The 24,072-nt window shown below is 40.3% G+C and overlaps 1 protein-coding gene across 8 annotated transcripts in view; it reads right to left on the minus strand.

Annotated features, from left to right (window-relative positions):
* LOC149465907 (sodium channel protein type 5 subunit alpha-like) overlaps positions 1–24,072 on the minus strand; it is a 518,022-nt gene that overhangs the window by 73,738 nt on the left and 420,212 nt on the right. For all 8 annotated transcript variants that reach the window (XM_089673130.1, XM_089673129.1, XM_089673128.1 and 5 more), the window contains 2 exons: positions 11,845–11,999; positions 8,977–9,150 (listed from right to left, as the gene is read on the minus strand). In XM_089673130.1, coding sequence (XP_089529256.1) covers positions 8,977–9,150; positions 11,845–11,999 — 329 coding nt within the window. The remainder of the gene's footprint in view (positions 1–8,976; positions 9,151–11,844; positions 12,000–24,072) is intronic.

Here is a 24,072-nt window from a genome sequence, read left to right on the forward strand (position 1 = left end):
GTTTCACCTGTATGTATCATACCTGGTTAATGCCCCTGGAAGCTGGAAATCACTGAAGGAGAAACTGCTATTCCAGTGATCTCAACCCACTTCCAGATCCCGCGCCAAGCGGCAGGTGCCATTCAGAGATCACTTTGTATTTTCTCACATTTCTCGCATTCTCTGATTAGATGAGGTGGAGGCAGAGATGGTGCCAGACTACCACCAGACTACCACCTATATTTATATTTGCATAAATCCTCCAAATAACCAGCCCATTGCTTGCAACAAGGCTAAGGGCATTCCAGAGAAATACTGGGTGGTGTGATATTTTTTTCTATGTACACCTCCCTCCCGCTAGCCATGATTTGCCTACATTACACAGAGAAGCACAGCGAACCAGTGATGACATCACTGGGTCTAAAATAAAGTATGTAATGAAAACAGAAATAGATTAAATACATACTGTACATGAGAGTTGTTTTACCTGCCATTGAAGTGAATTTTTGTCTGTCATATTCCCAGATTTACACAGCCCCATCACACACACCCCAGACCCCCCTCGAGCTCCTCTGCACAAGTACTGCAAACAGCAGACACCAGGTCAAATGCAGGTATTTACAATGTTTGCATTTAAAATGTGTTTGATGAATTAATTAAATAAATACAGATCTGCATGCATTTTTGTCCTTTCTATCAGTCTAGAGTTGAACTTTAAATCACTACTTTTTTAAACTCAATCTACAATCAGAACACATCAGATAGTCCTAATACGTACATAACCTATTCCAGGATATCATGGCAACACTCCTGCAAAACGTTATTAATTCTAAGTAACCTACCCTCCTCCCATATACTGCATTTCATCAAGGAGTGCTAGGCTGTGTGATGACAGCCATCTTCTCTCCTTTCTCCTATCACAGCTGACAGGCTTAGATCTCTGTAATTCCCGCTCACTCTCTGCTTTCTCTCCTCCCTTCTGGCAGTGCAAATCAGATTAAGAGAGACAAAGAGAAACAGCCAATGGGAATATCAAAGAGAACTTGCTAGGAGAAAGCTATGAATGATGGGAATCGTAATCCTTAAAGGGGGTGTTGTGCCATACTTGCTATTGGAGACTAATGGCTACAGGATGTCAATTCCCACAAGTGGCTGCACCTAGGAGAGCTTCACAGTTTTCCCAGGTAAACTATTCCAGATCTCCAGAGAGAAGAGCAATGGGTACAGCCCTACTCTCAGGGTCCGTGCCCCACATCCAAAGGACCAGAGCCATTAGAGAGGAGATAAGAGGACCTGTTTCTGAGCCTATTCATCTACATTAGGGAAAAAGGGACAGACCTACATCTAAGTCTTCTAGGGCTGCCTGCAAAGACTGAGATTGAGAAAGAAAGATTCTAATTAACACATTCAACATTAATTACTGGACGAAAGGTACTTTCTATTGCTTCCAGGGGTACCCCCACACTAGAAATGAGTACGTCCACCCACTAATGGGTTGTATGCACAAGGTGAAAGGTGGTTCTACAAAGTATTGACTCGGGGGGGCTAAGTACAAATGCATGGCACACTTTTCAGATATTTATTTGTAAAAATTTTTAAAAACCATTTATCATTTTCCTTCCACTTCACAATTATGTGTCACTTTGTGTTGGTCTATCACATAAAATCCCAATAAAATACATTTACGTTTTTGGTTGTAACCTGACAAAATGTGGAAAATTTCAAGGCGTATGAATACTCTTTCAAAGTACTATATGTTCCTGTCATAATGTGAACTAATATGAAAGTAATTTCACTGACATACTGAACACAATTAGGGGGGGCTGTTAAAGCTGTTTCCCAAATAGTGATTTATGCTGAGTTTCAAAGAACTATTTCAGTATACCATTCCTGGCTGATGCCCGTGGAAGCTGAAAATCACTGAAGTAGATAATGCTACTCCAGTGATCTTCACTAGCTTTCAGGTCCTATGCCCAACAGCTGCTTTCTTGCCTATTGAACACAGGAGATCAGCTGCTCACCATGGGCACAATGATTTGCGCTTTCTGAAGTAATGCAAAGTGTTCTCTTATTGAACAAGACAGAGAGGCAGTACAGTGAAAAAAATACCTCAAAGTAAAGACACCCTGAAAAAGCTGTCACCAAAATCAGGACCGTGTAGCGTTCCACCAGCCATAACAATGATAATACACAAATGTTGAATGAATGAATAAAAGCTGTGTGGTGATATCACACTGTGATAAAGGATTACATTCATTTAGAAAATGCAAAGCATTGTCTGAATGCCTCCCATGCTGATCAACCATCTTCCAGTGTACACAGCGCATCAGGCTGGCTGCTCAGCACAACAGCAGTGATTTCCAGCTTCCAGAGGGGTCGGCTAGGTATGATATATGCATAGTTATATTGATCCAATGTGGACCAATGTAACTATGTACTATATAATATAGCCAAACATGAAATTCATATTTAAATATACTGCTATATATCACAAGAGTTGCTCAAAGTAACAGTAATAATAATACTAATATTTTCCAAAAAACTTGTTGAATCCATCACATCCATGATGGCAGAAGTGAGTCATCGACCAGCAAAGGAGACCTGTCTTGTCACTGAATTGATATCTCAAACATCATTATCAGCTATCCCAGCTACATTCTGTAAACTACAAAAACCCCTCCTTCTATGCAATAAAAATGGGGAGAGAAGGAAATGTTTGTAGCTCAAATCAGTAAAAAAGTTTTGGATGACCATGCTGCTCCTTCATAGATACAAGACAATGGGTAAGTGCTCTCATTCTATGACAGGAAGTATGTTACTGACAGGTGAAAATAAAATTTGAATAAGCATGAAAAAAAACATTGATGCAGCCACCACATCTAAGAACTAGTAAGCTATAATATATTTCATTTTTGTTTTTGTTTTTAGATATACTTTAATCTTTGTATGATTGCTGCAAGCTGAAACAATTGCTGACATTTTATAGTTCTTGGAATCTCCAGTAGTGAGATATGTCTTGGTTTTACCCAAATCCTACCACCACTTCAGAAAACGATGGCAGCTTTATTATGGCTTTTTTACATGGGAATAGATGTCAAAGCTATTGCGGGGAATTCTTTGGAAGATATTAACAGGTAGTTCAGTTCTGCTTAGTGCTGGTCTGCAGGTTATGATTACTACATAAAAAATAAACATTCTGAAACTAAAAGAAGTGAATAAAATGGATAAAACAGTAGCAATGTATGAAATATATTTCTCTGATGTTTATTAAGCACATCATCGAAGATGTTTAACTCACTGATCTTTGATTTTTATTTATCTTCTAATCAACTTTAAGACAGAACAATTTTCTCTTGTCACCATACTTTACCCCAAAGGGAGACTGACACAATCCAGCATCTTTATCTTCTAAACTACATAATGCAGGTAATTTACTCTTCATTGATTTAAGTTTACAACATTAGATATCTCGTACATGTAAAATGCTTTAGCAAAACAACACAATCAATGTGAATAGATATAGATAAATAAGCTCTGGGATGCTTGACAAATTTTTCCTGCCATGGGGATCATATCTTAACAATGTACATTTGGCAGAGCACAAGCTATAAAAGGGAGCTCAGCATGGATTATTTCAACAATGTTTTATCTTTTAGCAGTACTAAAGACTTAGACAGTACAGAATTAATAAATGTCCATAATCGTTAAAGGGAAAGGGTGGCCATAAATGGGCTAAAAAAAAGCAAATTGTGTAACTCTGTTTGGGGGGCATGTGAATATAAAGAGTACCTGTGCAGAGAGTGATTTGCAATCACAGTTATCTTAGTAGAAGATAGTGGCTGGCCCAAAGTAGGAAATTATTTGGAGGTGTCCATGGTTCCCTGGATGGTGGAACAAGGACAGGCATATCCAGGTATAGAGATGATGACAAAATAAGAAAGGGGTCACTGGATCTGCAAGCATTCAGGTGTGTTAATGGACCCTCATACACAAAAGACCAATCATACTGTTACATGAGAACCTCACAGGTAGAACTATTAGAAGGGTGGAATCCAGTAGTTGGGTTTTCTCTGAGAAGCATAGTGCTATGTCCAGGCGAGGTGGCAAAAGACTCATGGAACTGGGAGATTGCTCCATATTGTGACAAAAGATTCTAGATGTGCAATGTGAAATGTGAGGATTGCTGATTGGTACATGTATTAAGTGAACCTAATTGCTTTTTCCTTTTCATTTTTTCAACTACAGTTGTAGCTTCACTTAGATGAACAGACAGTAAATGTGGGCTGAACAGGGTTGGCTGTCACTCTTATTACAAAAGCAAAAAAAGGTCAAATATTTTTAACAGGTTTAATGTTGATAAATGTAAGGTTATGTACTTGGGGGCTAAGAATATGCATGTGTCATACATACTAGGGGGGGTACAACAAGGGGGGGGGAATATACAAGGGGGGAATCAATGGTGGAGAAGGATCTGGGAGTTCTGGTAGATCACAAAGCCTAATAATAGCATGCAATGCCAAGCTGCGGTTTCTAATGCGAGCAAAATCTTCTCTTGTATTAAAACAGGTATAGACTCCAGAGAGTCTCTGTACAAATCATTAGTAGTACCTCATCTGGAATATGCAGTTCAGTTTTGGGCACCAATTTACAAAAAGAACATACAGAGAAGGGCAGCCAAACTGATAAGAGGCATGGAGGAGCTCAGCTATAAGGAAAGATTAGAGGAACTGAATTTATTTATTATTCTTGAGAAGAGGAGATTAAGGGGGGATATGATCAACATATATAAATACATCAGTAGTTCATATAGTGAACTCGGTGTAGAGTTTTTCATCCTGAGGTCATCACAGAGGACAAGGGGGCACTGTTTACATCTGGAGGAAAAGAAATTTAATCTCTAAACACGGAAAGGTTTCTTCACAATAAGGACAGTGGAAATGTGGAATAGACTCCCTCAAGAGTTGGTTCTGGCCAGCTCAGTGGATTGCTTTAAAAAAGGCCTGGATTATTTCTTGGATACACAGAATATAACTGGTTACTATTTATAGGTAAAGTTGATCCAGGGAATATCCAATTGCCTCTCGGGGGATCAGGAAGGATTTTTTACCCCTGCAGGAGCAACTTGGATCATGCTTTGCTGGGTTTTTTGCCTTCCTCTGGATCAACTGTGGGTGTACGATTATACATTTTTTTTTTTTTTATGGTTGAACTGGATGGACTTTTGTCTTTTTTTCAGCCAGACTAACTATGTAACTACCAGTATGTAACACCTCCATTATGTCAGGGAACAAAACTCTGACCACATCAGCTGCTTCCAAATGTCAGACAAGAGTAGTCCAACATGTTACTACAGGTAGGGCATTACCATTTAAACCAGTGCTTCCCAAAGTGGGCGATATCGTCCAGTGGGGGACGATGGAACTATCTGGAACTTTCCACAATCGCGCACGGGTCTGCGCATGCGCGGTATGCCCGGCCGCACTAGTGTGCAAGCATTGGGACCTGGACACCCGCGACAGGAGCGGCGGACGCGCATGTGCGATCGCGGAAACGCGCCTGCCACCAATTAGGGCTCAGGGCGCCCTATTTAAACAGGTCAGGTCTGTGCTATAATTGCCGTATGGTCTTATCTGTATCCTGTGTTCCTGAATTAGATTGCTTGTTGCCAACCCTGCCTGACCTTGATTTGCTGACTGTCTCCTGCTCTGATCCCTGGCTTGCCTGACCATTTTCCTGTCTGATCCTGCACGTTTTGATCTCCTGTTACCGAACGTGGCTTGTGACCAGTTTACCCTTCTGTCTACTGTTTTGTACCGTGCTGCCTCCACCGCTACCGACCTGGCCTGCCCGACCCCGCTCTTTCTACCTCCTTACATCAGGCTCTCACGTGCTTTACACCTCCAGCAAGTGCTTCTACCACAGCTGGGTGCACCCAGGGGCCGTGACCTGGTTTCGGCCTGCTACAAGTCCATCCCCACCATCAGGGGCCCTGGTGAACAAGCAGGCTTAGATTCTGCGCCTTGGGGAACTCCGGTCTGTGGAACGCTAGAGGCTACCGCCGGCAGGTCCATAACAGAGAGCTTCGGGTACAATTGAATGATCCAGAGGGGTGGTAGCCTCAGGCAAAAATGGTGGGCAGTGAATAAAAATCAGGGCATGTAGAAGCATAAAGAAAGAAGAGAAGAAGCTTAAAAAATTGTTCCTACATGTTTCATCTGTTGTGTAAAAGCGTTAAAGCCATAGTGATTACTATATTTTCCAAATAAACAGACAACAGACAAAATATAATTGACAGTGGTCGAGTCTCCCAACAGGTCTTAAAGCCCAACTCCGGGCAGAAAACAAAATATCCCTTGCAGTGGGGCTGTTCATCAGAATGTACAGTGTATTTTAATTTAATTGAGCCTTGCTGTTTTCCAATTTGCCTTGTAAAATAAGTGGAATAAATACAACAGCAATTGGCAGCTGGTCAGAGCCTGAACTTCAGTGCTCTCACTGCCAGAGGCATTAAGAGTTATAAAAAGGTGAATGGGTAATGGGGATTCTGTTAGCTGAAAGAGAGTTTTGGGTTGACAAAGTTTACCCTTAGATACAGTAGTCATATCCCTATGACAACTAGCAGGTGGCAAGAGATCTTTCTGTTTCAAATCAAACTTAATTAGCCTACTGCACCTTTTCAGAAAATAATTACTTAGCATCCCCTGGAAATCTACATTTTTGGCCAAAGATGAAAGGAGATATACTTACCCTAACCTCCTCTCCTCTCCACTCAAGACTGATCCCCTGAACTTTAGAGATCTTGAGTCCTGATGTTATCAAGCCCAGAGCAGCATCCATAGCCCAAGGGGGAAAAGCCAGATCCAGAATCAAGCCCAGCCTTTCCGTGAGTCATTATAACTCATTTATCAAGCTATGATATCCAGGTTCAGCTGTAGGTGGCTTATACTTATCAAACAAGAGATTGTGCGGCACTCACAATTTGTTGAGGGAGGTCTTTGGCAGACAGTGCACAACAATTAAAGTGCCTCTCCAAAAGATCCCAAACAGCTTTAACCTGCTCTCAGAGTTGGATCTCGGTGCACACCCATGACTTAGCATCAATGCTGCTTCTCACAAAGAATTAAAACATCATATAAAAACCACTGCACATACAAACTGCACTCTTTTTTAAAGTATATCATGAAAACAAAATGCAGTTTGCATGAAATGAGTCTTTTCACCCCATCTGGCTGATTACACATAAAGGTAAGAGGCAAAGTTCAAATTTTAACAGATCAGGAAGTTGTGCTTGAATGCTGGTTGGCCAAGGGATTGCTTCATATGAACCTTAAAAAAAAACTTAAACAGCATCCTGTACTTGAGCTATTACTACTGTGACTATCGCAAGATATAATATGACAAAATGGCAACACTTCCATGATGTCCACAAGAAGCCCAGCACCATGCAACCTGACAAGAAACCATACCCATCTTACAGAAGCACAGATGAAACATAATTATAGATCATTAATTATGATAATTTCAAAGCAAACCAAGCTGGAAGGATCTGTTATTTCTGGCCTCATTAAAGATTTCCGCTCGCTCTTAGAATGCTCTGTTCCTCTACCTTGAGATGATCACACTGGGAAGGAATGCTACATTCACTAAAAGGAAACATGTAAACGGCATGGACAAAATATTCTATTTGATAGCTAACCAAGAGAATAAAGGATCATTTTCTGTAAAATGTCCCAAAAGACTTAGAAGGAGAAACAGTCAAGTTCACAGATGGTGCAGAAATGATCATGAGAAAAGAAATCAGTTTATGAGAAGATAAACTCTTGATGTTATTTGACCCATTTTTTAGAGGTATTAAAACCACACCAAGTAAATACAATAGTCATCAAAATATTTGAATGAGTAATACAATATTTAACACATTTGAGCTTATGTACTAAAAGATAAACACCAGATACAAAATAAACAGTAATAAACTTAAATGGTGCTAAAGCCTAATATGAACTTACAGTAGTTTATAATATAGATCTCAATACAAGCTTTTCATTGTTAAACATTAGATTCAATGATTCTATTGTGCATCAGCTGATTGCAGCACTGTATGAAGACTGCAGCTGCATCATCCCACCTACTAATCATGTGACTGAGTCACTCAGAAGGGCCCCTGGGGTTCAGGAGGTGTGCCTGAGACTAGATCAGCAGCATGTCAGGTATGCACACACGAGACCATTAGTCTGCCTAAAGCTACTGTTATGTCTCAGCACAAAGCCTACATGTGCAATTAACTATATCCACTCATAGTATGCTGGGCAACAAGCTTTGCAGACAATATATTTATGCTGAACTTGGGGTTCAATGTAAAACATAGCACGGGCTAGGAAATAAAGCCCTCACTCATTGGCTTTTTTAAGTAACATTTCTATATTTCTGTTCTGGGCAAAGTGTCAGGTTCTCTTAAAATAGGAACCCTTCACCTGCTGATACTCACAATGGCTTTCCTCCCCCAACACTCTGTTTCGGCATTGCTGCAGAAGTTCTAACTCTGCGCAAACTCTTAGATGGTGTCATAGCTTACAGATGAGCAATGATTATTTCCCCTTCCTCATGTGTTTGTGCCTGGTGGTTGGTTGCTGAAGCAGCCCCAAGCACTGCATCCTAGGAGGAAGAGGCGGAAGCCACATGTCCCACTATAACTGGAAATACAGAGTATTTACTGACAGCTCGAAGAGTTGTGCATGAGAATGATGAAGATGAGCATAAGTGGGTGTGGTGGGGGGGGGTTCTCTTTTTAAAGAGAACCTGTCACTTTTCCATGCATAAGCAAAGTTTTTTTATAGTTGTGCTTCCGATAATAGAATGTTGTTTTTTCTTAGTTTAGGTTTAGTGGTCCTTCTGCTTTATTTGCATTAACCATGGAGGAGTTTGGTGGGAAGTGGGGGGGGTGCAAGGTGGCACAGTTACATCATACAATCTTTAGTTAAGCAGATACACAGTACTTACACCAACTATGAAGAAATCCAGCCAACACCAGGCATTAGTGAAGTACTTCTTAAAGCCATAGGCCACCCATTTAAGCAGCATTTCCAGGACAAAAACGTAAGTGAACACTTTATCAGCATACTCCAAGATGATTTTCATGACTTTTCTCTGGTCGTTGTAAATATCCTCAAATGCCTAGGAAACAAAAAGCTTTCAGGCAAGTACTTGAGACGCAAGGGCACTGTAACACATAGTTATTGTGAATTATGAACTTTCATTGTCATGGCAACCCGAACCAGTTTCCTAACTTCACCCATGCAGCAGATATGTTGCTGACCTCTTTGGGTAAATTATGACAAACTGAGATAACTTTTAGACATGAATACCTGCGCTGATAATTATGTGTTTTATTGCTGCAGCCACAGAGATTGTTAAAGCTGATATAGCTTCTCTTAGTGATGCCATGTTGTAATGATGAAAGGCAATCTGTCCTATTATCCATCACACCTGTTGGTACAAATGTGTCATCCAATCAGACACGATGATGTCATCATGTCTTGCACAACAGTATATTTGTATGTAAATTAATACACCAAAACTGTAACCATCTACATATACATTCTTGTTATGCAGTGGGGTCGCACTTCTAGTGTAATGGAAGTTTGGAAAGAGATGACAGGTAGCACAACACCCACACAAATACAGACTTGTAGGGTTGTTGACAGGTTTTTACTGCACACCACTTGAATGGAACAACAAACCAGGCAGCTGATAACTGACTGCTACGGGACAGTCTAACAGCCATTATCACAGAGGATCCCTCACTAGGTATAGTTAGGACATGCTGGGTCAGCCTTTCCCAACCATTTTTCCCCAGCGGAACCCTTAAAATAATTGGGTGTTGGGGAACCCCTGTTAAAACCATTAGTGGTAAGTGGAACACATGTTCTTTACCCCGGTAGCCAGTTTCAATAATGCACCACTTAAAGCAAGGGTCCATATGCCACCTGCGCAGACAGCTAAATGATCATCAGTGTTATTGCTGTAAATATACAGGCACCATCAGATGGAAAATCAGTCAGCCAGAGTTCAAAGAACCCTTATCAACCTCTGGAGGAAAACTGGGGATCTATGGAACCTTGGCTGAGAGTGCCTGCTCTTAGTATTATCAATGGAGCCTGATTTAAAGAATCTAATGAATATGTACTAGTACTACACAATTCTCTGGTCAATGTTTTCTTTTACATGTAATATCATACCTCGTTTGTTGGTTTAACAAAGGCTCTTTCATCCTACTCAAAAAGGGGTCTCTTCACTAACTTACAACCCTCAACTCATTAACTTCTTTGACAGGAGATATAAGAGGCTGCTTGATAGTGGTGGTGCTGCTATAGATTTTTTATTGATTTCTTTAAGAATCTAAGGCAGAACCTCTTCTTGCAACCAGTCTGTCTTTGTAGACCTGATTACAAGAATGAATCTAGGTTCCTGGTGCCCAACATGTGGGCCTTTGGTATATGATGTGCAGGCCTCGGGACTCAGCAGTCTGTAGTGGGAACATTGATTAGGGTAATAGCATTAATCTCTACTTGCCTCATGTAACATGTTCCCAGTTTCATATTGTCTTCTATAGCATATCCCCAACCAAAAATGTAGTATGCCCACACTCTCTGACCTTCATTTCCTCTATTAGGTCTCCAGTTTCTGACAGTTCTCTAAAGCATTACATATAGCAAACATTCTGTGTGGCCTTTTGGTGATGTCAGGGACAGCATTTGAGGTCCCTTTTCGCTTACAAGTTGACAACTGCTTATCTGAGTTATCCTCAGCTCTTCCAATGAAATTATTGAGCTGAGGACTAAAAAAGCTCTTTGGCCTCTCTCTGTGAAAATATAAAAGTGATTTAGACCAGAGCCCCCACAAAACAAAATGACCACTCAGTCATTGTTATTCTACTTTTAAAGAAAACATAGTTCCTTTTTTTACACTCCTCGCCTGTTCAGACCATCCGTGAAAGAAAAGATAAACCATTGTGCACCATCCTTACTTGTTACAGTAAACCATCAACTATAATGGCATCATTTTACTGAATGAGATTACATGCATGTTATTCAGGAAGGATGTCTAATGTGGTCATTTCTGTGTCACCCTAGGGTACTTTAATAATTATTAATGCAAAGCCATTCAATTTCCCAATCCAAACAGGAGCATAAGAAACAAAAGACTTTAAGCAAAGACACCAGACAAATTATTTCTTTAAATTAAAATTTTGTGAAGGATTTTCATTAGATGGGTGTAAAATGGATTAAAAGGTAGTCTAGCATGTTTTATAAAGGAAAACTGTTTTCCAAATGTATTATAAACCCTTTTACAAGTACCGTAATGTGAAATAATGGATCTCAAAGGTTTCACCTCAGATAGCTTTTGGTCTTAGTATACTTTGCTGCATACAGTCAGCATTTAAATGTGATTTCTAACATGATCACAATAATGGTTTCTCAGTAACTGATGGGAAGCACTATGTCTTGGCACCAATAAAGAGTTGTGATATAGTGTCTGAATAAAGGTGTTTTAGAGTGTCAGAGAGCAGTTTGCAAATTATGCCTGTTTAAAAGAAAGGCACAATAAATATATGCAAACACTGCAAACACCAAGTGATGTCTGTTTGCTATGTCTCCTTCACTGATGGGTCAGTTTACTGAAGGGAACTATTTTTTGCTCTAGTCTATTACTTCAGTGCTTGGTGAAAACACCTAATCTTCTTATGACCTCCAGCATGCTTGGCTTGCTGCTATCACTGTGAACTTGCTGTTGTCATACAATAGACAATTAGAGCTTTATTTTATATCAAATTAGTTGGTGCTTCTTTAATATAAGGAATATACGTACCAGTGCCCCACTGCTAAGAAGAATCATGAAGATGATAAAAGATTCAAACCAATTGTGTTCAACTATCCTGTAACAGGTCTTTCTTAGCTTCCACCACACTTTGCCAAATCCTTTTGTGATGTCCACTCTGCAGCAGGGGCAGTAATGCAAACAGCCTATAAAATGTAAAATGAACAAAGGCTAAGAATTCATATTATATTCATATAATATAACATTCGGTTACAGTTTAAAATTATATATATTTTTATTTTTTGGGGTTTTTTTTCAGCAGGACATGGGGGAACGCAGTTTTGGCACCTCCAGCACTGAATGTATGTAATGGCAAGGGGTGCTGGGGTGTGCTGGAAGGTCTATTAGTGCTGGCTACCAGAGGATCTATTGTCGCTGGAGGGGTTCTAATTTTATGAGGGGTCTATTGTTACTAGGGAGGTCTGTTGCTGCTGTTGGGGAATTTATTTTGGCTGGGGGGTATAATGTTGCTGGGAGGGATCTACTGTTGAGTGCGAGGTATAATGATGCTGGCTGCTGGGAAATTTGTTGTTGCTGCAGGGGTCTATTGTTGCTGGGGTGGATCTATTGTTGTTGGGTGGTACTTTGTTGTGGGGGTCCATTGTCAGAAGATAAAGACTTTATTTCTACAATGGATAAATGACCATTGCATGTGGTAAATCTAAAATCTATTAGTATATATATATATATATATATATATATATACATACACACACTGCTCAAAAATATTAAAGGAACACTTTGAAAACACATCAGATCTCAATGGGGAAATATATCATGCTGGATATCTATGCTGATATGGACTAGGTAATGTGTTAGGAATGTAAGGATGCCCCATTGTTTAATGGAAATTAAAATTATCAACCTACAGAGGACTGAATTCAAAGACACGCCGAAAATCAAAGTGAAAAATTAACGCAGCAGGCTAGTCCATTTTGCTGAAATTTCATTGCAGCAGCTCAAAATGGTACTCAGTAGTTTGTATGGCCCCCACATGCTTGTGTGCATGCCTGACAGCGTCAGGGCATGCTCCTAATGAGACAGCGGATGGTGTCCTGGGGTATTTCCTCCCAGATCTGGACCAGGGTATCACTGAGCTCCTGGACAGTCTGAGGTGCAACCTGGCGGCGTCGGGTGGACCAAAACATGATATCCCAGAGGTGTTCTATTGGATTTAGGTCAGGCGAGCGTGGGGGCCATTCAATGGTATCAATTCCTTCATCCTCCAGGAACTGCCTGCATACTCTCACCACATGAGGCCGGACATTGTCGTGCATCAGGAGGAACCCAGGACCCACTGCACCAGTGTAGGGTCTGACAATGGGTCCAAGGATTTCATCCCGATACCCAATGGCAGTCAGGGTGCCATTGTAGAGGTCTGTGCATCCCTCCATGGATATGCCTCCCCAGACCAACACTGACCCACTGTCAAAATGGTTATGCTGAACGATGTTGGAGGCAGCATAATGTTCTCTATGGTTTCTGCAGACCCTTTCACGTCTGTCACATGTGCTCAGGATGAAAGTGCTCTCATCTGTGAAAAGCACAGGGCGCCAGTGCTGGACCTGCCAATTCTGGTGCTCAATGGCAAATGCTAATCCAGCTAAATGGTGCTGGGCAGTGAGCACAGGGCCCACTAGAGGATGTCAGGCCCTCAGGTCACCCTCATGAAGTTTGTTTCAGAGACGTTAACACCAGTGGCTTGCTGAAGGTCATTTTGTAGGGCTCTGGCAGTGCTCATCCTGTTCTTCCTTGCACAAAGGAGCACAAATCCTGCTGATTGGTTAATGACCTTCTACAGCCCTGTCCAGCTCTCTTAGAGTAACTGCCTGTCTCCTGGAATCTCCTCCATGCTCTTGAGACACAGCAAACCTTCTGGCAATGGCCTGTATTGATGTGCCATCCCAGAGGAGTTGGGTCCAGGTATTGCCTCATGCTACCAGTGGTGACACTGACCCTAGCCAAATGAAAAACTAGTGAAAAACAGTCAAAAAAGATGTGTAAGGAAAAAAATGTCAGTGGCCTCCACCTGTAAAACCATTCCTGTTTTGGGGGTCGTCTCATTTTTGCCCATCTAGTGCACCTGTTGTTAATTTCATTAACACCAAAGCAGCTGAAACTGATTAACAACCCCCTCTGCTACTTAACTGACCAGATCAATATCCCAGGAGTTTAATTGACTTGATGCTATACTCTGACTAAAAAGTGTTCCTTTAATTTTTTTGAGCAGTGTATATACAGGGATGGTGCTTCCACTAGGTAAACCAAGCTGCCGCCTAGGGTGCACTGCCTTCTAGAGGTGCCTGGGTGCAGCACAGGCCATCACCCTCTCTGTGTGGGACACCGCCGTGTCATGAATGATCCTTCAGCTGAGGGGAGGGGTGTCAGAGAGAGAGAGGAAGAAGGGGCAGTGTTCCTCTCAGACTCAGTCCCTTACTGCAATCTGGCTGATGGCTGCTGATCAATGTGGAGTTCCATCCAGCCTCTTTCCATTCATCAGAAGAGCTGCGCCTGCGGAGGAAGGTAATGTCTGACTCTTATTGATGTTTCGTGTCTTTGTGAGTGTGACCCGGCCAGCCGGCGGCCGGCCATCACATGTGCAATATCAGTGAGTGATGACATGCCTGCTTTTCTAGTGTCTGCTGGGCCTGTCGTTGCTGATCTGTGTAAGTGTTGGTGGTGGCGTGATGTGTCGGATCTGGCACTGTGTGGGATTGCTCAGTTTAGATGTCCTCTCTTTGAGTGTGGGCTGGGCTGCCTGCTGTCACAGCATTTTATCTCCCCCCATTGCCTGGGGAATTCCAGCCTGGAATCTGTCAGAGTTTGGATCCATCATCCTCCACTCACTGCAACTGTCACCCTGCCACTGCCAGCCACAGATACAGTCCGTCCGTGACACGGATTAACAGAGCCTGGGAGGGAGGCAGACAGACTTTACCAAAGGACATACAGTACCTCAGTCCCACACTGACAGCTGAATTAAATTGAATTGAAGTGCCTGCCTGTGCATTGGCTGATAGTGTGATCGAAGGGTTTGATTTCACTGGACACTGACCCTTGACAATGACACCACTATTGTCTCATTTATGTCTTTTTATGTCTCTTTTTCTGTTTGTTTCTCTGTCTGATTGGTTAATACAGTTAATTTATATTCGGTTATTATATATTTTGGCTTTAATATTGGTACTGGTGGCATCTTATGGCACTTATTTTTGCAACATAAAAGGAATTTAGAAGTTTCATGTTGTTGTTTTAATATTTTCTACTGCTTTTAAAAATGTTAAAGATTTTTTGTGAGAGGGGGATGCAAGTAACTGGTCTTGCCTAGGGCACAATAAAGTCTAGCACCAGCCCTGTATGTATGTATGTATATATATATATAGATATATATATATATATATATATATATATATACACACACACACACACAAGAATGGCGTCACTTATTAGAACAATTCAAAGAGCAAATGTGATGTACACGCTGCTGAAAACCGCGTGAGTCAATAAGATTCCACCAACAGGTATGGATGAAATCTGGCTATGTCAACTCTACATTCAGGTGATGCCTAGGAATCTGTTGGAGGAAGAAACCTTTTGTGTTAATACAGGAAGGTGAACAATAGACATCCATTTTAAGATAGCAGGCAAGCAATAATAAAAGATAGCAGTATGCAGCACAAACTATTAGCTTTTAGCCAGCACTGTCACAATTCTAAAAGCTGAAATTACTTTAAAGAATCATTTCAGATGTCTGTTATAAGTAAAAATCTGATGTGCTAAGCCCCCTACTGGCTCCTTAAATCCCTAGGGACTCCAGTGGCGAGATATTCCCATTACAGTTCCTTGCTAGTTCCTACATGCCTTGAGGGGGGTTGCAGGTGCCTCAAAGGCACAAAGAGGAAAATTAAAGGCCTATCATTATACCTTGTGGTGCCTGCTCTAATACAAGCATATTTATCTTTTGGTGCACGTAATTATAAGTTGGCTCTGTCTCAAGAAATTGAGGACATAATCTAAAATATTAATGTGTACATTTTCACTGCAATTATCACCAAAATCATCTTTAAACATATATCTGCATGGAAGCTCCTAAAAGAGGCATCTCGATAGCCATAATGTATAAATCCATATCACTAGTTGAAAGGGATCCAGCATTTCACATAAACAGAAAAGGCTTTAACGTAGCAATCAAGATCCTATCCATTAGTAACATTCAACAAATGGATTTCCAAATCAGTATTATGTGACTGAGATTTTCTGTTTGCTGAAAACAGTAAACATCAGCTAAATCTTAAGTTCTTTAACATAAAGAGTAAGGACGGAGCAAATGAAATAATTAACTCAATTGTATTGCAGCAATGAAAAATTAAGGGCAATTAACAGTGTTAGTTTTATAAACCAGGACTGTATTTATTTAGTAGAAAAAGAAAAATATCTTAATTATAAATTTAAAAAACTTTTTAATTAAACTGTTTTATCAAGAGAAGAGCAACAAGATGCTGCCATTGGTTTTTAAATAGCAGGTCGTGTAAGCAGGGTTTCAGAGACTTGTAGAACAAGTTTTCTGTGTTTGCAATAAAATAGCAATAAAAAAGGTGTAAAACAATACACGCAAATAAAGCAATAGACAAGCATAAACAAGAGAAAGCATCCGCGCCTATCAGCGTATGTGTGTAGGTGATGTCAGATCTCATGCTCCGTTGAGGGCAAAGCTTAGGATCTGATGTCACCACGCACATAATCCGAGTGGCATAGATGCTTTCTCTTGTTAATGCTTGTCTTTTTCTTTGTGAGTATTATATTACATATATAAACTTGAACACCAGTATTACGCCATGTGGGGTGCTTTTTTGTCCCAATATGATCATTGTTTATTACGAATGCTGTGGAAGTATGCTGGAGGGGCTTTATTACCATAGATCTTGTTTAATTTCTCTGAGGAAGCGCATTTGACCTCCTATAACTAAGGTTTTTTATTGCTTATGTTGGTGGAGGAGTTTGTCACAGTCTGTATTGTACACAACGTTTGCTGATATGGGATTTTCACCATCTGTTTTCACTATCTGCGGACATTTATAATCTTATTTATTAAGTATATTTATATTTTTTGCACTTGTCACTTTTGCGCTGTTTTGCACAATTACATTGCATTTTATTGCACAATATAATTAAGGCATGTAATGCCTTCAATTGATTTACTTTAAAGATCATGTACTTAAAGGGATAGCACCACACTTTTTTTTTTTTTTATTCTTATTAATGTTTAATATCTGTTTGTGGATATTGTATGTGCTGCAGTGTGCCTTTATTAGCTTTTATTAGTTTTAGGTAACACTAAGCACAGAGATTACACATTTAAAAAAATAGCAATGTTCATAAACACTGAAACTGTTGTCGGATCAAAACTTAAAAAGTGGATGTACAGGCTCAAAGTTTTTTGCCTTTCATACATTCTATGCATGAAGATAAAAAACCTTCTGTGTGCAGCAGCCCCCCCAATACTCATTTGAGTCCCATCGCAATCCAGCGATGGGAAGAGAGCAGAGGCTCTTCTGCGACACTGCCTCCTCATCGGCTGAGACAGCCAATCACAGCCAGTGAGACAATGAGGAGAGAGCAGGGAGGCCAGGGCCGAGTTGTGCTCTGTGTGTGAATGGACATGCAGAGAAAAGGCTCAGGAGTGAGCCTTCTTGGTTGCCCCCATAGCAAGCTGCTTGCTATGGGGGTACTCAGCAGGATGGAGGAGCCAGGAGCACCCACGGGGACCCAAGAAGAGAAAGATCGGGGCTGCTCTGCGCAAAACCACCTCACATTAATTACCTTTAATATCACTTTAATCGCCTGGAAAATCATTAGAAGTAGTCAAATTTAACTAGGCTTGCGCTGTAAAGTTGAAAAAAATGTGCCACGCATCCCAGTAGCTTTATGAGAACTGACACATCTACTTGGATTAGTGACTAAACATCTTCAGCTTTACAGAACAAGTCCAGTTGAATGTGACTAACTACTACTAGATATACCATGACTCGGATATATAAGGTTCTTCAAAGACATCTAAAAAGTCATTGTACAGCATTCATATTATACATGGATGCTTTCGGATGTGACCAGACACCTCTGGCTAGCCTATCACAAGGGATGACTGTGGTTCCTCAAAGGATAGGGAGAGAAGATAGAAAAGGAAAAAAGAAGAGCGTAGTAGTTTTCAGACAAATGAAGCGATGATAAAATGCAACAATGCACTCACATCTGTGAGGTTGCTGAGCTCCCTTATGAGGGATCAACCAGCCTGGAGTGAAAGCCTGTAGGGAATATAGCTTTCCCTGTGCAGAAAGAGGTTGCCTGGTGGGGTGATTCAGACAATCCTACCCACTGCGGTCTCAGAATTTCGGTGTATTCACAGCAAGAAATCTTTGAGCTCCATAAGATGGGAAGTGGTGTCACCAGAGGTGTCCTAATGTAAAGGAGAAATTCAGAAGTGGACTCTTTAAAGTGTTGATATTTATTGCCCACAAAATAGTAAATACCATCAACGTGTCTTGTAGCAATATAGTAGTGACCACTTGCTCAGGATGGTGCATAAAACGCTGCCTTAAAAAAACTAAAATGTAAATATATATATATATATCTTACTATATTATAAATTACTTAACTATTGTAAGAGATATCACATATATGCATATATTTTTTGTTTTTCAGTACCATCCTGAGGAAGTGGCCAGAATAGTGCCAAGAAACACGTTGACAGTATTTATTATTCAGCTGACAATAAATATCAGCAGTTTGAAAAATCCACTTCTCAATTTTTCCTTTACCTTTGGGCTTTCTTGCTATCACTAGGGATAATAAAATCACCTGGGCTGGATTTTCTCAGTCAATAGATAGTGGCGTTTTATGAGTAGATCCGAACTGCATGACATTTATTCTGTCGAATCTCTGTCCTTTTTAAATAATTGCCATGTGTTGCCAGTGCTGCTGATATCCTGCAGCCTCTATGCAGCTACTTTCGGCATACAGGCATTCACACTGCTATTCACTTGTCTATTATTGCAATGGAGCTGCTTTCGGACAATAGTGAACAATGCTGAAAAATCTATGCTGGGTTGCAAACCTATAGGGTGTGATTTACTAAAGGCAAATAGACTGTTCACACTGCAAGGAATAGTGCACTTTGCAAAAGAATTTGCCCCGGAGCTTATTGAATGTGGTGAAATTTCATTTAGTAAAGAATGCCCAATCACATGCAAGGAAAATGGTAAAAAAACTGCATTTCTGCTTGCACATGATTGAAAAATGTAAGTCAGCAGAGTGTCAGTGCTATGGCTACAGTTTGGCCATTTATGGCCACCCTATGGCAAAAAAAACAAAAATTAACAGATTCCTCCATCCATATAAACGAGGTGCATGAAGGAATGTACCCCACTAAGACAGTGAGGGAGATTTACTAAAACATGTGCAGCTGTAAATGGTAACCAATCAGCTTCTAACTTTATCTTGTTCAATTAAGCTTTGACACTAAAACCTAGAAGCTGATTGGTTACTGTGCGTAGCTGCACCAGATTCTCTGTGCACCAGTTTTAGTAAATCTCCCCCATTGCATAATGACAGCAGGTACCTGCGCTGTCAGAATACACTGATCAGTAGCTGCAGCCAATAATCAACAAACATTTACCAAGTGACTTATATTGTACAGGGTCACCCAGGCAAGTAATAAAATTCAGCCAGTCCTCACTGAACTGGCCAAATGTCATTGGATGCAGCGATTGCATCTATTTATTTTTTTCCCTCATTTTCACTGGTAACCCTCAAAAACATCTCCTGTCCTAGGGTGACTAATGCACTGCCCTGTACCTATGGGGCAGCTTTGTCACCCTAGGCTATTCTAATGATATGGACTACAAACACCTCTCTCTACTCATCTCCATTAAATGAGGATGGGGGAGTCATGTAGTTCACATAAGATGGTTGCGGAAAATGTCAATATTGTGATATTGAGATATCAGTTTAGTGCACAGGACATTAGAAGGACAAAATTGTTGCAGAGAAAAAAATTGTTGCAATTACAAATGTTTAGGTATTCTCATGTATATTTCTTTTGTTTGTATTAGTATGACACAAAAGATTATAGAAACAGAAAGCTAAATCTTACATATTCCACGCAAAACTCCAAAAATGGACTGGACAGAATTTTTGAAATTGTAAGGAATAATTGCATTCCAAGTTTGTGGTGCTCCTGTAATTGTTATTAAACTCACCTGTATCAATTAGCAAGTGCTGACAATAAAGAAATCATATAGAAACATAAAAAAGCCAGATTGGAGTTTGCCAAAATGTACCTGAGGAAGTCAAAATTATTTTGGGAGAATGTGCTGTGGTCAGATGAAACAAAATTACAGCTTGTTGGTAAAGCCCATCATTCTACTGTTTTCAAAAAAAGAAATGAGGCCTTTAAAGAAAAGAATACAGTCCGTACAGTCAAATATGGTGGAGGTTCACTGATGTTTTACGGTTGCTTTGTTGCTTCAGGCACTGGATGTCTTGACCATGTGCATGGCATTTTGAAATCTGAAGACTACCAAATAATTCTGGGGTTCAATGTAGGGCGCAGTGTCAGAAAGTTGGGTCTCCGTCAGAGGTCATGGGTCTTACAGTAGGACAATGACCCAAAGCACATGTCAAAAAGCAACCAGAAATGGTTTCAGACAAAGTGCTGGAGAGTACTGAACAGGCACTGATGTCGGACGAGAAGGCCTAGCTTGCAGTCTCCGCTCTAATTCATCCCAAAGCTGTTCTATCGGGTTAAGGTCAGGACTCTGTGCAGGGCAGTCAAGTTCCTCCACCCCAAACTCACTCATCCATGTCCTTATGGACCGTGCTTTGTGCACTGGTGCGCAGTCATGGTGAAACAGGAATGGGCCATCCCCAAACTGTTCCCACAGAGTTGTGAGCATGAAATTGTCTAAAATGTCTTTGTATGCTGACACTTTAAGAGTTCACTTCACTGGAACTATGGGGCCAAGACCAAGCCTTGAAAAACAACACCGCACCAAAATCCCCCCTCCACCAAACTTTACACTTGGCAAAATGCAGTCAGAAAAGTACCGTTCTCCTGGCAACCATCAAACCCAGACACGTCCATCAAACTGCCAGATAGAGAAGCTTGATTGGTCACTCCAGAGAACACGTCTCCGCTGTTCTAGAGTCCAGTGGCAACGTGCTTTACACCACTGCATCTGATGTTTTGCATTGCACTTGGTGATCTAAGGCTTGGATGCAGCTGCTCAGCCATGGAAACCCATTCCATGAAGCTCCCTATGCACTGTTGTTGTGCTAATCTGAAGGCCACACAAAGTTTGGAGGTCTTTAGCTATTGACTCTGCAGACAGTTGACATCTTCTGCGCACTGTGCACTTCAGCATGCGCTGACTCTGCTCTGTCATTATACATGGCCTACCACTTCGTGGCTGAGAGGTATTGTGCCCAGTTGCTTCCACTTTGTTATAATACCACTAACAGTTGACCGTGGAATATTTAATAGCAAGGACATTTCATGGATGGGCTTATTGCACAGGTGGCAACCTATCACGGTACCACGCTTGAATTCACTGAGCTCCTGAGAGTGACCCATTCTTTCACAAATGTTTGTAGAAGCAGTCTGCATGCCTAGGTGCTTGATTTTATACACCTGTGGACATGGAGGTGATTGGAAAACCTGAATCCAATGATTTGGAGGGGTGTCCAAATACTTTTGGCAATATAATGTATATTATGTTTTTGATCTGGGTTTAGATATCCTTTTAGTGTGTGAATGTTTGCCTACAGACTCTAATAATGCTTTAATTCATGTTATATGCAAAAGTAAACAAATACATTTGGGGTGATTTACTTAAGAAATACATTTTTCACCTAGCTAGATATGTTTTGTGTTCACTTGCAATATCTAACCACATGGAGATAGATTTCCTTTGCACATAATGGGATGACTGAAGTGAATATAGATTCACTGAGCTAAGTGCAAAATTTACTCGTTTGTTAAATCGCCCCATTGACTTGGGAAGAACATTTTCTTCTTCTAAATACAATGTTCATGTGAAAGAGTCAGCAATGATAAAAGATTACCTGCAATTCAGACCACAAAGAAAGTGAATCGCAGAATAAACATCTGCTGTCATAAAGGTCATCCTGCTAAGTATTAGTTGGGTACAATACATGCACATAGGTCAGTGCTTTTCCTAAGGTGTACCAAATGTTACACTCTCACTACTTAATGTCTCATTTTGAATGTGATGATTGCTATTTTTGCACATTGCTATTGCCATCATTAGTTTTTATTTTGTAATAATTTGTTAAAAGATAGGTTCTGTCTTCACGTTAAAACATATTGGCCTGAAAACAGAAGTTTTCTGATGAGTTGAAATTTAATTGCAGTATGCTCTATGTGTTGTACAGGCTATAGAGTAAAAAACATAATTGCATTTCACCTTTCTGACGCTTGCTAATAAATTTAATAGATCTGACATTTTCTTTTGTAAATCAGCATTTGAGGCATTCAAAGCAAACTGAAAAGTTAGAAGCAATGTGCAAAAATACCAGGTTTGAGCATTAGCTGTAATGGTGCTATTAAGATGGCCTATGCATACTGTTAACATAAAAAAAAAGAATAGGGATACAAGTGTGACTGGTTACTTCAGAAAAGGTTATGCTCCAAACTGTTATTGTATACCAAATCACTTATAAATACATTTACCTGAAAGGTCCAGGAAGTTTGCATCTATAAAAGCAACAATTATATATATAATTATCATCTACAAAACATTTGGGTTTTCTTGTCAGGAATAAATACAAAATGCTTCAAATACTCCTCAAACGGTTTAGTACATTATAATTATTGTACATTCATATAGCTTTGTATTGAATTGCCTAGTGCTTTATGGAGTAAGGATTTTGAGAAAGGCTTTTTCATGTTATTATCACATCAAAACTGTAGAAAATGCTAACATTTGGCCTTGATATGTTTTCTGGGGTCCAATCGGGTAGAAAAGAGTCCAATTGGGTAGACTTTAAAATGTGCCATGTCAAACATTGCATTTTCAGGACAAAGTTTAATAAAGTCTATCTATAACATTTTTTGGGGGGGGAGATTAGAGGTGCTGTCAGGTTTTAATACAATCCAGGGATCTGCAAGAGAGATTTCCCCTTGCTTCTTGTGTGTACAATGTTTTACCAAACAGAAAATGGGGGAAAATCTACAACAGGGAAACAGACAACAATAAAAAGCTGGCAGAGTTTCTAGCATTCCTTACTGAAATTTAAAAACAGCATTTTTATTTTAATTTGTATTGCTGTTATAGAAATTTCTCCTCACTTCCTGCCCTGGGGAAAACCTTTTTACCAGACAAGCAGTGAGGGAAGTTCCCAAAGATATCTTCCAATGAAGGTAAAACTTGGCAGCAATTCTAATCCTTTCCCATGTTATCAAAAAGTTTAGAAAAGTTCTAAGTACAGATACACTTGACTTTTTTTAACCACACCATAGAAATGGTCAACAGAAGTGTTCCTAGAGACATAACAAGGATTTGACTGTATTTTTGCCTAGTTTGCAGCTGCAGAAAAGGAAACGGGAATGCAAAGCATTCCCAGTGATTTTAAGCAGGTAGATCCTAATAATACAGTGAAGGAAATAAGTGTTCAATCCCCTGCTGATTTTGAATGCTTGCCCACTCACAAAGAAATGATCAGACTAAAAATCGAATGGAAGGTGTATTGTAACACTGAGAGACAGAATAGCAACAAAAAATTCAAACAAAATGCATGTCTAACAAATTATGCACTGATCTGCATGTTCATGAGGGAAATAAGTATATGATCCCCTTCACAAAACTTGGTACTTTGTGGCAAATCCCTTGTTGGCAATCACAGAGGTTGGACATTTCCTGCAATTGGCCACCAGGTTTACACACATCTCAGGAAGGATTCTGGTCCACTCCTCTTGGCAGATCCTCTCTAAATCATTAAGGTTTGGTGGCTGACGTTTAGCAACTCGAACTTTCAGCTCCTTCCACAGATTTTCAATTGGATTAAGGTCTGGAGACTGGCTATGCCACTCCAGGACCTTAATGTGCTTCTTCTTGAGCCACTCCTTTGTTGCCATGGCCATGTGTTTTGGGTCATTGTCATGCTGGAACACCCATCCATGACCCATTTTCAATGCCCTGACTG

Source organism: Staurois parvus, unplaced genomic scaffold (assembly GCF_062004578.1).
Source record: "Staurois parvus isolate SC_StPar_1 unplaced genomic scaffold, SC_StPar_1.0 ptg000136l, whole genome shotgun sequence".
Classification (NCBI taxonomy): domain Eukaryota; kingdom Metazoa; phylum Chordata; class Amphibia; order Anura; family Ranidae; genus Staurois; species Staurois parvus.